This window comes from Caenorhabditis elegans, chromosome I, assembly GCF_000002985.6.
Source record: "Caenorhabditis elegans chromosome I".
NCBI lineage: Eukaryota > Metazoa > Nematoda > Chromadorea > Rhabditida > Rhabditidae > Caenorhabditis > Caenorhabditis elegans.
Window position 1 is genome coordinate 6,314,652 of NC_003279.8, and position 11,956 is coordinate 6,326,607.

The window sequence follows — 11,956 nt, forward strand, 5'->3', positions numbered from 1 at the left end:
GCATGCTGCACCGTTTTTAGAACTACGGTAGATTACTGTACAATTAAGGTTAGATATATCGTGGTATTTATATTGGAGTTTGTGTTTTCTGCATTTTTCATTTTTGTAGGGCTAGAAAATCTATATATTTTCGGAAGTATAAATCTTTTCCTCAAAAACATTCCATGAATACGCATTAATGCGATTTTTTAAAAGCAAACAATTCGATTTTAAGTTACCGCCAAAAATCAGTTTGGCGCCAACGCTCTTTATTGGCGCCTTATTCGCTTCAACATTTCGAATTTCGGCGCGAAGGTTACACTTTTTGATAACAATTTTGGGCCGCGGCGCTCATTTCTGCTTTCATCGCCCAATGTTTCCTCCTTTTCTTTCTTAAATAGTTTCACCACTCATTCTTTTCAACTGAATTTGTAATATTCTCATGAAATTTTAGTTCTGTTTAACTAGTTCCCATTTATCTCGTTGCGAAATTTATTATTAAAAAGTATGGAGGTGATTTATTCCGAACTTTTTCGAATCAGAAACTCCTACTTTTTTCTAATAGTGTTATTTTTGTTTAATATTCACATAAGTTCTTCCAGATTGAAGCTTAACTATGACTCTCACCGAAACCAGCCTGTCTCACAATGCCGAAGAGGGAAAGGATGAGGGAGGCCGCCTTCAACAGTACAAGAATCTCACCAAGCATGAAGTATGTTAAATTATTGATAACAGATTTCATGCAAAAATGTTACTATCCGACTTATTTAAAGTAATTGCGAGATTTATTTATTTGTTCTGTTCAGGAGCTCCGTCGTCGTCGTACTGAATGCAGTGTTGAAATTCGAAAGCAAAAAGGAGCGGACATGATGATGAAACGCCGTAACATCGTCGACGTCGATGAAGGTGGCAATTCGGAATCGGAGCTCGAGGAGCCAGAGAAGATATCTCATCAGCAATCATCAACCCGTTTGTCAAATGATGAGATTAGAGCTATTCTCTCCAACAATCCATCGGAAGATGATATGGTTCGATGCTTCGAGTCGTTGAGAAAATCACTATCAAAGACGAAGAATCCACCTATTGATGAAGTCATTCACTGCGGTTTGCTTCAGGCTTTGGTTCAGGCATTGAGCGTTGAGGTAGGTCGATCTTTATTTCCATTCAATAATTTCCAATTTTCAGAACGAGCGTGTTCAATATGAAGCAGCTTGGGCTCTTACCAATATCGTTTCCGGTTCCACCGAGCAAACAATTGCAGCTGTTGAAGCCGGAGTAACAATTCCACTGATCCATCTTTCAGTTCATCAGAGTGCGCAGATCTCGGAGCAAGCTTTGTGGGCAGTCGCTAACATTGCTGGAGACTCATCTCAACTTCGTGATTATGTTATTAAATGCCATGGAGTGGAGGCGTTGATGCATTTGATGGAGAAAGTCGATCAACTGGGAGATTCGCATGTTCGTACCATTGCATGGGCATTCTCCAACATGTGCCGTCATAAGAATCCACATGCCCCATTAGAAGTTCTTCGTGTTCTGTCGAAAGGTCTTGTCAAACTTGTTCAGGTAATTGTCAAAATGTTCGATCGCAATTAACGTCTTCACTTTAGCACACGGACCGTCAAGTCCGTCAAGACGCATGCTGGGCTGTTTCTTATTTGACTGATGGACCAGATGAGCAAATCGAATTGGCACGAGAAAGTGGTGTGCTTCCTCACGTCGTCGCTTTCTTCAAAGAAGCTGAAAACCTTGTTGCTCCGGCTCTCCGAACTCTTGGTAATGTTGCAACTGGAAATGACTCGCTGACACAGGCGGTTATCGACTTGGGATCACTCGATGAAATTCTTCCATTGATGGAAAAGACGCGATCATCAAGCATTGTGAAGGAGTGCTGCTGGTTGGTGTCCAACATTATTGCTGGAACTCAGAAGCAGATTCAAGCTGTCCTCGACGCAAATCTTCTCCCAGTTCTCATCAATGTTCTGAAGTCGGGAGATCACAAGTGCCAGTTCGAGGCTTCTTGGGCTCTTTCTAATTTGGCTCAAGGGGGAACAAATCGTCAAGTTGTCGCCATGCTTGAAGACAATGTAGTGCCTGCTTTGTGCCAAGCCCTTCTTCAAACTAACACTGATATGCTGAATAATACTTTGGAGACTCTGTATACTCTTATGCTCACTGTTCAGAATGGGTATGTTTTTATTAGATAATTAGCACTCTCAAAAATGTGATTCCAGTTACCCTCACAAAGTGGACATTCTTCACGACCAAGTCGAAGAGAATGGTGGACTTGACAGTTTGGAGCGCCTCCAGGAAAGTCAATCGGAGCAGATCTATACTCAGGCTTACCGCATCATCACTCAATTCTTCACCGACGATGATGCTGGAGAGAAGGAGTCTCATGAGAATGCCGATCCACAAGATAACAAATGGAGTTTCTAAATTATTTCACACTTATCATCATTCTAGTAGTCATTTCATAGTAACATTCTTCTTTCTCACATTTAACATTGGATTGTTTTTTTTAGAATTACCCTCATCTGTGTGTATTACCCGTATTTATATTTGACCCCGTTTTAACTGATCTCTTCACTTTAAATTGACAATTTGTTTAGAATGAAAAGAAAGTGGAACATATGATTTTTATAACCGGGAAAACGATGCGCGTATTTTTCAATACGCATTCATGTTTCTTTGTTGAACTGTTCACTCGCTAATTTGAACATCCGCGTTTTTGTCTATGTGTTCGTCGCGGGACCCATCTGAAAATTGTCTGCGCCTTTAATCTGGACTCAATATCCCTTGTTTTTTCTTTTCTTCCGGCTGAACTGAAATGATGCCTTTTGTCGTTAATTTTAATGATTTTATCACGAAATTTGAAAAATAATTTCCACTTGAAGCATTTGTCACAATAATGTTTGGTTAGGATAACAAAACTTGACAAGATCCGGCTCATAGTCCTAAAAAAGTTTTTTAAACTTCTTCACAGCTATTTCTCGGTTACTTCAAATTTCTCAGCTTTTTCCAATAATTAAAATTCAATATAATTCGTTAAATCACACATTAATTGCAGTACATCCAAACTCAAAATGATGATCAAAGTGGGAGCCGCTATTAATGGAACAGACAGTCCGAAGGTATTCCCATTTCATAGAATTGTGGGAGCGTGTTATTTGGAATATACCGGGAAGCTGGAATGAAATATTTGTTCCGTGTTGACGTCAACATTCATTTGTTGACCCGGGAAATGTGGCTGCACCAAGTGTGCGCGACGCTCGTAGGCCGCACTGCGTGTACGCTCATTCTCTGCGTCTCTCGTATACGGCACTGTTACCACTCAAAAACATTGCATTCTGCTCTCTCCTCGTCCTAAAATCTAATTTTTTTTTAGCATTATTCAAATAAATTTGTTTCAGGCCATGAAGCGAGAGCACGATAATGACGATGGTGATCGCACTGGTCGCCATAAGAGACCGAAGACTGACGGGTTTGTTTTCATTTATTAATCGCTAAGAAACATTTCTTATTTCAGTTTTACCGAAGCAATCCAGCAAGGAAAATTTGAAGTGCGACTTCTCGTGAGCAGCAAATCTGCAGGAGCAATCATTGGAAAAGGCGGTGAAAACATCAAACGCCTTCGTGCAGAAGTAAGTTTTACCGGAATACTTTTGTGTTTCTGATTCAGAACATTGACCCGATAGAGACCCGTCTCCTTACCCCGATTTAATTTTCAGTTCAACGCCCATGTCCAAGTCCCCGACTCGAATACCCCAGAACGGTAAATAAGCCCAAGTCCACCAGACCATCAGAATCACATTCCCAATCACGGCCCACATTGATCTGATTCCACAATTTCTTCGATATTATTGTACACATTTAAAGAATCGTTATGTGTTTTTCCCCTTTTTCAATTATTTTTCCCTTCAGTTCCGTGTTTCTTTTGCAAATTCTGTCAATATTTCAGCGTTTGCACCGTTACTGCTGATGAGAAGACTGTTCTCAACATCTTGAAGGATGTGCTTCCACGTTTGGAAGATGTAAGTTGAAAGACAAATTTCAATTACTCCGCAATTTTGTGTTTTTCCCAACGCATTAAAAACTTTCAGAATTTCTCGGAGCGCGATCCGTGTGAAGTGCGCATGCTCGTCCATCAGTCACATGCTGGAGCTCTTATCGGACGCAACGGATCCAAAATTAAGGAGCTCCGTGAGAAATGCTCTGCACGTCTGAAGATTTTCACAGGATGTGCGCCTGGATCCACCGATCGTGTGTTGATAACATCTGGAGAGCAGAAGAATGTGTTGGGAATAATTGAAGAAGTTATGAAGGAGTTGAAAGAAATTCCAATCAAAGGATCTGCAACTCCATATCTTCCTGCATTCAACTATGATCCTTCCAACATCTCTGATTATGGAGGTTTTCCCGGAAACATGCCTGCAGGTGGACCACCAAACAATCGCGGTCCAGCGCCACAACGAGGAGGGCAAGGACCTCCAGGTGGACCAAGATCGTATGGAGGAGCTATTACACAAGGAGGTGGTCAGAGATCCTTCGAAGCCGGCGATTTCCAACAGTTCCGCGGAGGGCCAGGACCTGTTCCAGGGTACGCTATGAGTGCTCCAGGATATCCTCCACAACAAGGACAATTCGGTGCTCCAAACAATGCTGGTTATGGTTATGGGCCTGGTGGCGGAGGACCAGTTACTACTGCGCAGGTAATTTATAAAAAACGTTTACGCTACGCGCTTCTTAAAACGTATAATAGTTTAAAAAATCAAACAACAATGCCTTAGTGCCTTTACATGACCATGAAGACGTTTCAGGTGACGATTCCATCCGACCTTGGAGGTACCATCATCGGTCGTGGCGGAGAACGTATTGCTCGCATTCGTCAAGAGTCTGGAGCTCAGATTACTCTCGAACAAAGCAATGGACAACCGGAACGTATCATAACTATCAAGGGGACGGAACAACAAATTCACAGTGCTCAGTATCTTCTTCAGCAATGGTGAGTAGTGAAAAACAATAAAACATATGTTTAAAGTTGTTGTTTCAGTGTCCGCAATTCGACCCAAGGCCGTGAACGATTCGGTGGATCTGTCTAGGTTCTGGTGTTCGTACTCTTCTATATTTTCTGACAAAAAGTTGAATCATGCAAAGCTATCTACTCCTTCGTATTCTGTGCTAGATTTCTGAAACAAATACCAAAGAATTCTCTCGCAACTGTTTCAAATCTTATGAATTCAGTTTTGTCAGCTTTATTATTTCCACAAACCTTGTCGTTATTCTATTTTCTTGTTTTTCTTACAAATGTATCCTGCTTGCTTACATCTTCCGTAAGAAGTAGGGCTTCCTCGTGTTTCTTTTTACCCTCCCTTCCTATGTTCAATTCCTTGGAACTTTAGCCAAATTTTTATTATCTGGAATCCTTATTCTCAAAACGTTGTTATCAGTCTCTTGTCCCCACTTGGGGTTTGATCTCTCTACTATATCCCGTTTGTCCCACCACCACCACAACGCCCAATATTTTCAAAAATGATATCATTCGATACCATTCGAAGTAGAAAAAAAGATCACCCAGCTCTCTGATATGCTTCTAATACTTTTTCCATGTTTTCTTAAAGAATGTGCGTGTAGATTGCTAGGCACTTTGACTCGCTCCCACAATCCCCCATGTCCTTGCAAATTATCTCCTAAGGGCGTTTGTTTTTTCCTTACATAAATATATTGTATTGGTTGTTGTTTTTATTTATATTCGAGAAAAGTTGTAAGAGATAAGGCACAATTAAAAAAAAGACTAGCAATCCGATAAATCTTGTGGAATAGCAACATCCCCAGCAGTCGTCTCTGCGGCCAAAAATGACGCGGAGCTGTCATAGGCGCCAACAGCAGCAGATGAAACTCCAAAACGCCAATCATCCATGAAGCTCGAGGCCGTTGTGATTGCTGGTGGATAAAAATATGGGGAAACCTGAGGAGTAACAGTTGGAGAAGGCGAGATTCCAGGAAAATCCGATGAACATAATCCAATGTGTGGAGTTGCATAATACGGCCAGTCATATCTGAAATTAAATTTAGAAGTCTTCAAGTTTAAACTTGTTTCATACGTTGGTGAAGCCCATTGCATTGGGAATTCAGCAGTTCCATAGCCGAAATAATTAGGGTAGATTGGAGACTGATCAGGTCCGTTTAAAGATGGAAGTACAGCAGAGGTAGCTGAAAATTTCAGAATTTCAATTACTTTTCGAATTAATTGTTCGACTCACTTGATGACACTAATTGATCAGAAATAGAAGGTCCAAAGTCTTCTCCACCATTCAATAAAATGTTTTTAACGTCAGTATTCAAAGAAGAAGTACCAGAATCAGTTAATTCAGTTGTGGATGATGGATAATCGAATGTCTGGAAAATGGATAATTAAAAGTTTATTTGCAATATTTCTACAGGCACAAAAGTATAGTTACTCATGGGTCGTAAACGATTAAAGCAAATACTTTAATGGCTCATCTGTTTGATTTTCCGATTAGACTGAATGCATATTATGTAGACGTCGAAAGAGATGAAAATTATCTCCGTATCATACGCGCATGGGTCTCGCCACGCTTACAAAGGGTTACTGTAACTTGTGTCGTTTTATGGACCGCAATTACATCATAATTCTCAATAAACAATTTCTGGCAAGATTTTAAAAGTATATGATGCGAAACCGACCCGTAAATTGACACGGGTTACATTAACCCGTGGTCAACGTGGCGAGACCCATGCGCATAAGCTACAGCAGTTATAATCATCTCTTTCAACGTATACGTAATAATAAAATACCCAGACACAAAGTAACTTTTTGCAAAATGCAAATGGATGCGCGCCTTTAAAGAGTACTGTAAGTTCCAAATTTCACAGTGAAAATCTTACTTAAAGGCGCACACCCGTTTGTATTTTACAAAAAAAAACGTTTCGAAGTGGCTTGTTTTTGGGGCAAACATCGCCCTTCTCGTCTGGGTTATACTCGCTTTTCCAAAAAATTATTTTAAAACAAAGTTCTTCTCATTAAAATCAACATATGGTCGATAATCGCAGGTTTTTTCGTGAAGTTTTTTTTGAAATTTAGGAACGTGCTGCTTTGCTACTTCGAGGCACACACCATTTTTGTGCGGCTTTGTTTTGATCAAATTTTTGATAAAAATTTTTTACTAAAAAAAAGTGGCGATAGGCGAAGTGTAAGAATTCTGAATTTTCGATCTCTTGGACTGGCATAAAGAACACAGTATTAAATCAAAACAAAATTAATTACATCGGAAATTGATTGTATTTCCATAAGTCACTCGGCGCATTCTATTTGAAATTCGATCATGTCATGTCACAAGCTTTGGGAACATGACAGTTATCGGTCGAAGAGCACTCCCTTTGGCGCACGATAAATTCAACATTGACGACTGGGAGCGACATAATTTAGTGAAATCGTGGCGGGACCCAATGGAAAAAGTCCATGTACCATTAAAGTGACGTCTCACGTTGTCACAGAAATACAATTGTGTTGTTTCTGTCGAGTTTTTCTTATTTATCGAAATTAGGGGAAATTTTGTGTCAAAGTATCGCCTCTTCTAGATAATATTTAGCAGTTGATAAGCTTTGATACGTTGGTATACACTGTTATGGTGACACAGAACCGTATATTTATTTATGCAGTTTACGGATATCGCAGATAAAGCTATATAAATTTTAAATATCAAATCAGTTCAAAAAGCTTAATGAGTTTTCCCATATTTTTTAATCCTCATCAATTGAACCACCTACCTTAACGCGCGGTTCATTTGAGAAACCAATAAATAAATCTTCATGTACTACCTCTCCTGTCTCAATGTTTGTCTATTAGTGACACATGTTCACAGATTGTCACATTAATCTTCCTCTTTTGATCATTTGTCCTATACAATTCAACTGTCACACGTGACTCTTTCACTCACCGCTCCACCGATTCCCATCTCATTGCTCGCAGTGACTCCCGGAAAATGAGTTCTCTTTCTGGCCTTGTATCCACGTGGACGACGACGGAATCCGTTTTCCTCCAACATGAACTCACATGAATCACTGATTGTCCACTTATGACCCTTACGACCACGATAACTGAGAAGATTGTATGAGTTTAGTTGTGTGAAGTATTTCATCAGACTAACCTCTCTCCAGTATCTTTTGGCAACTTAACGAAGCATTCGTTTAAGCTCAAATTGTGGCGAATAGAGTTCCGCCATCCAGCGTATTCTCCACGAAAAAATTCAAAGTTTTCCTGAAGATAACTGTAAATTTCAGCCAATGTTGCCTTTTTGTCCGGACGCTTCTGAAATTTAGATTGACTTTACAAAAGGAATACACAGTTTTTAAAATTATACTTATACTTTAAAACATAACATGTTTGGCTTTTAAGATGCTCTTCCCTTAAAACTTTGCACAAACTTCAGATTTTACAATCTTACTACGATAAATCATTTCTTTGATTTTCTGAATCCGAGATTTTACTTAATTCAAATAATTAAGAACAAATGTTGTCAGTAAAATGACTAACTAAAATATAGAAAAATTAAGTGATACCTTAAAAATGCGTTCTTGAGGGAAAACTCACTGAAATAGCCATAGCAATCAAAGCAATATAAGAAAATGGTGGTTTCTCTTTTCTTTTTCTTGATCTACATCCTTGTCCATCACTGTCTTCTTTTGAATCTTCCGAATCTTCATGCGAGTTCTCATTGTAATCTTCCTCATCCTCATTAAAGTAGTTTTCAGCTTTAATTGTACGATGCGAATTGTTTGGAGCAGTACTATCCAATTTCAGTGGACCCAGAGCATTGGCAAGAGAATAAATTGCTGTTGAGCTGAAATGGTTTATCTTTTGATGCACTAAAAGTATAACAAAAGTCTTAAGTTCCTCATTGTCGTTTCAGAAACACGATAGCATTTCTAGATGTCTGTTAAATATGCTTTAAACCGGATCTGATTTGTGATTTCACACAGTTTGCGGCAAAATGCAGCCCATCCCTTGCTTTACTTTGACAGTTCATATCTCGGTCTTTGGTTTTATCAAAAATTACCAACTACGTCTAAAATATTTTTGTTGTTAAACCTTTTTTAATAAAACTGAATACAACCGAGATATAAACTGTCAAAATAGAGCAAGAGGCGAAATGCAAGTCTGAGAGGGAAAATACGGTAGTTTGAAATCGGTATCAAAATTTCTGTTTAAAAAAATTTAATCAACTGAAATTAAGTGGCTGAAATGTCTTAGCACAGTCGCCAACTTGGAATTTTTCTATAAGATTTTAGAGTAAAAGGTTATAAAATGCCAAAAATTATTACCATTCCATAGTTCCAAGAATATTTTATTTGAAGTTGATGAGTCTGTAACATTGGATTTTGAAAAATTCAGGAATTATAAAACAACTCAAGACAAAGAGATAATGTATACTCAATAAAAAGTTACAAAACTTAGGGTATTTAGGAGATTGAGATGACCCCAATAAACTTGTATTTCCCAACTGATGGCCTCTTGCGCAAGCAAGCAAGCTCCGCCCCATCCCATAGCTCTCGCACGGAGTACGGTAACGTCTGTGTGGTGGAAGGAAGAGCACGAACGAGAGCAGAATGGGGTGGTGGCTTATGGATGGAAAACAGACGAGGAGATGACTATAATATAAACAATTTGGAAAAATTAGGGAAGAATACGAGGTGATGAGATGGGCGAGAAGTTTTGGTTGGCAAAAGTGGTTGAAGAGACATACATCTGGTTGAGAAGATGAGGGAAAAGTATGATGAATTGATTATTCGCCTGCCTGGCGGCACCGTGCCTACCACTACAGTACAGTTGATTTTTCTTCAATTTCTATCTGAGCAATTTGCTATAAATGTAGTTGCAATCCGTGAAACACTAACACCTGAGTTCACCTAATATTCTAAGAAATCTAGAGAGAGAGATTCTAACAATAAGAAATAGTGATTAAAGGTACGCGTGTAAGCAGGTAGAAATGAGGTAAGGCATAAAGTGAGTACCTACCATATTGCATTGATTATCACTCATACCAGAAAGGTGCTGAAGAAATAGTTTTTAAAATATGATTGATTCGTCATAGAAACACTACTGGAAAATATGTTCGACATCCGTTACCGGAAGTAGTAATGATATTACGTAACTACTTGTGATATACCTGTACAAATATTGTAACTCAGACCTGGACCATGGAGTTGAAGTACTAAATTGCACGAAACTACAACATTTGTATGCAAATATTCAAGTTTCATAAACAAAGCAGACATGGCAACTGTCTGCCTGTGACTACTGTCCTGTTCAATGTGGTAAGGGTGACACCTGTTACGTAACATTCTCGAACTCCAGTGGTGTCGATTTCTGTACGGGGGAGAATCGAATGAGTTGCTCTTGGAGTATAATAGTGTCAAATGGCTGGATGGAATTGAGTATTGAGTAATGAAGAGTGAGCCGTTCAGTTAATGGAGCTCTTTCGAAATTTCTCGATATGATAGATGAGCTATGATAGATTGTATGGAAAATAGTCGAAGTGACAGTTCTTTAAACATAAATTGAAACAGAAATCGATTTTCAGAACACTTAACATGAATGAATCATTCTGGGAAATGAATGAGTGGGGAACGATGATGATAATATTGAACTCTGATATTTCAATTCAATCTGTATGCATTTAATAACACTAATTGTTGTAGCATACAACTTGCTTTTTTTCAATGAAATTAGGATTACAAGCTCGGCAAATCGCCGCAACTTATTTACCAACTTTAGCAACTTTAGAAATGCCAAGTGCAAAAGTTGCTAAAATTTGGTTAAAAAGTTGCTAAAGTTGGGCAAAATAGGTTAAAGTTGGGGATGCCCTCAAAATTTGCACTGAAAATTTTTCTAAAATTGGCTAAACTTGGTTAAAAAGTTGCTAAAGTTGGTGGATAAGTTGCAAAACGCTAAAGTTGGCGCTTAAGTTGCTAAAGTTGGTGTAAAAGTTGTGACGAAATGCCGAGAGGAAGGAATCGGTCAAGGATCTTGGAAAACTCGTCGACAACAAGCTCACCTGAAGGTCCGAAGGTGCTCCGAAGGTGAAGGTGAAGGGGCTTAATTTTTCATACAAATTTTGTATTTTATTTGCTTTTAAATTGTTTTTATTTCAACATTCTAGAGGTAAACCCTGCCGCAATTTTCGAAATTATTCAGAACGAAAATTTTTATTTGATTATTTCTGTGAAAATTTGGTAATTTGCAAAAACTTTAAATTTTACGGAAAATTTCGAAAAATCTAATTTTTTTGGATTTTGTTATTATGATATTTGATTATTTTGGAGTATAATAAAAGTATTTAATCTAAATACTTACCGAAAACTACTTTTATGGTTCTAAAATTACCAAATGTTCTAAAAAAGGTTGTATTATATATCCGATTCATTTTCTAAATATATATGTTTCAAATATTTTAAGGGTTTTACATGCAAAAGTTGCAATCGATTTTCAGAACCCTTGCCATGAATGCAGAGTCTCCATTTTTTGTTAATTTTGCATTTTTCTCAAATGAAAATTTACTTTAAAAAATTTTTTAATGCTTATTTTGTTAGGTTATTTTGTTTTCGGTCATTTCATTAGTTAAATCAAAAACAATGAATTGTTTACCATTCATTGAGTAACTCAATAATGATCTAGTGAACCGTTTGTTACACACACCCTAGATCAAAAAGGATCATATATGCATTCTCTACAGTATGCTTCCCCTACCTAGTTGTCACCTAGACCGTGTTCCGTCAATTGCTCAGATGACCTTTCGCACGAAGTCATCATCCCGAGTGAGCCCTATCTGGTGACTTGTTACTGTTCATCTTATAAACACATTATGCAAGAGAGTGTGAGAAGCAGTGAGACGCAAAGAATAAGGGAAACTCGATACTTTTGGATTCTGCTCTGGATGGAGGCCAGTCTGTGGAA

General features: G+C 38.4%; 3 protein-coding genes across 7 annotated transcripts; 2 read left to right on the top strand and 1 right to left on the bottom strand.

The window, feature by feature from the left end:
• Window positions 1-581: 581 nt before the first annotated feature.
• On the top strand, window positions 582-2,616 carry ima-2 (Importin subunit alpha-2). The gene is made up of 5 exons (NM_059423.9): window positions 582-691; window positions 786-1,121; window positions 1,165-1,545; window positions 1,590-2,167; window positions 2,214-2,616. The coding sequence occupies exons 1-5, from the start codon at window positions 596-598 to the stop codon at window positions 2,416-2,418; spliced, it is 1,596 nt and encodes a 531-aa protein (NP_491824.1). The 5' UTR covers window positions 582-595; the 3' UTR covers window positions 2,419-2,616.
• A 433-nt stretch (window positions 2,617-3,049) lies between these two features.
• Window positions 3,050-5,714, top strand: hrpk-1 (Heterogeneous nuclear ribonucleoprotein K homolog; the record flags this gene model as incomplete). 5 transcript variants are annotated; one of them, NM_170880.6, is made up of 8 exons in its annotated part: window positions 3,050-3,113; window positions 3,393-3,463; window positions 3,509-3,623; window positions 3,711-3,754; window positions 3,941-4,013; window positions 4,083-4,691; window positions 4,800-4,984; window positions 5,033-5,713. In NM_170880.6, the coding sequence occupies 8 exons, from the start codon at window positions 3,066-3,068 to the stop codon at window positions 5,079-5,081; spliced, it is 1,194 nt and encodes a 397-aa protein (NP_740869.1). The 5 variants fall into 5 exon arrangements, with proteins under 5 accessions (NP_740869.1, NP_001379660.1, NP_001379658.1 ...); NM_001392431.2 differs by lacking the exon at window positions 3,050-3,113 and having other exon boundaries at window positions 5,033-5,688; NM_001392432.2 differs by lacking the exons at window positions 3,050-3,113; window positions 3,711-3,754 and having other exon boundaries at window positions 5,033-5,714.
• let-381 (Forkhead box protein F) lies at window positions 5,638-9,368 on the bottom strand. The gene is made up of 7 exons (NM_059425.4): window positions 9,325-9,368; window positions 8,594-8,843; window positions 8,151-8,311; window positions 7,941-8,100; window positions 6,243-6,378; window positions 6,084-6,192; window positions 5,638-6,038 (listed from the first exon to the last, which is right to left on the bottom strand). Exons 1-7 carry the CDS (start codon window positions 9,330-9,332, stop codon window positions 5,774-5,776), a joined length of 1,089 nt encoding a protein of 362 aa, NP_491826.1. The 5' UTR covers window positions 9,333-9,368; the 3' UTR covers window positions 5,638-5,773.
• Window positions 9,369-11,956: the final 2,588 nt, after the last annotated feature.

What these genes read in the sequence shown, in the direction of transcription:
- let-381 (NM_059425.4), bottom strand. An exon ending in AGATGGGAATCGGTGGAGCG is followed by an intron (nt 6,379 to 7,940) that starts GTGAGTGAAAGA and finishes TCCATTTTCCAG; the next exon opens with ACATTCGATTATCCATCATC. An exon ending in TGATCAATTAGTGTCATCAA is followed by an intron (nt 6,193 to 6,242) that starts GTGAGTCGAACA and finishes TGAAATTTTCAG; the next exon opens with CTACCTCTGCTGTACTTCCA.
- ima-2 (NM_059423.9), top strand. Translation starts at nt 596, where the DNA reads ATGACTCTCACCGAAACCAGCCTGTCTCACAATGCCGAAGAGGGAAAG. An exon ending in GTCTTGTCAAACTTGTTCAG is followed by an intron (nt 1,546 to 1,589) that starts GTAATTGTCAAA and finishes TCTTCACTTTAG; the next exon opens with CACACGGACCGTCAAGTCCG. An exon ending in ATGCTCACTGTTCAGAATGG is followed by an intron (nt 2,168 to 2,213) that starts GTATGTTTTTAT and finishes ATGTGATTCCAG; the next exon opens with TTACCCTCACAAAGTGGACA.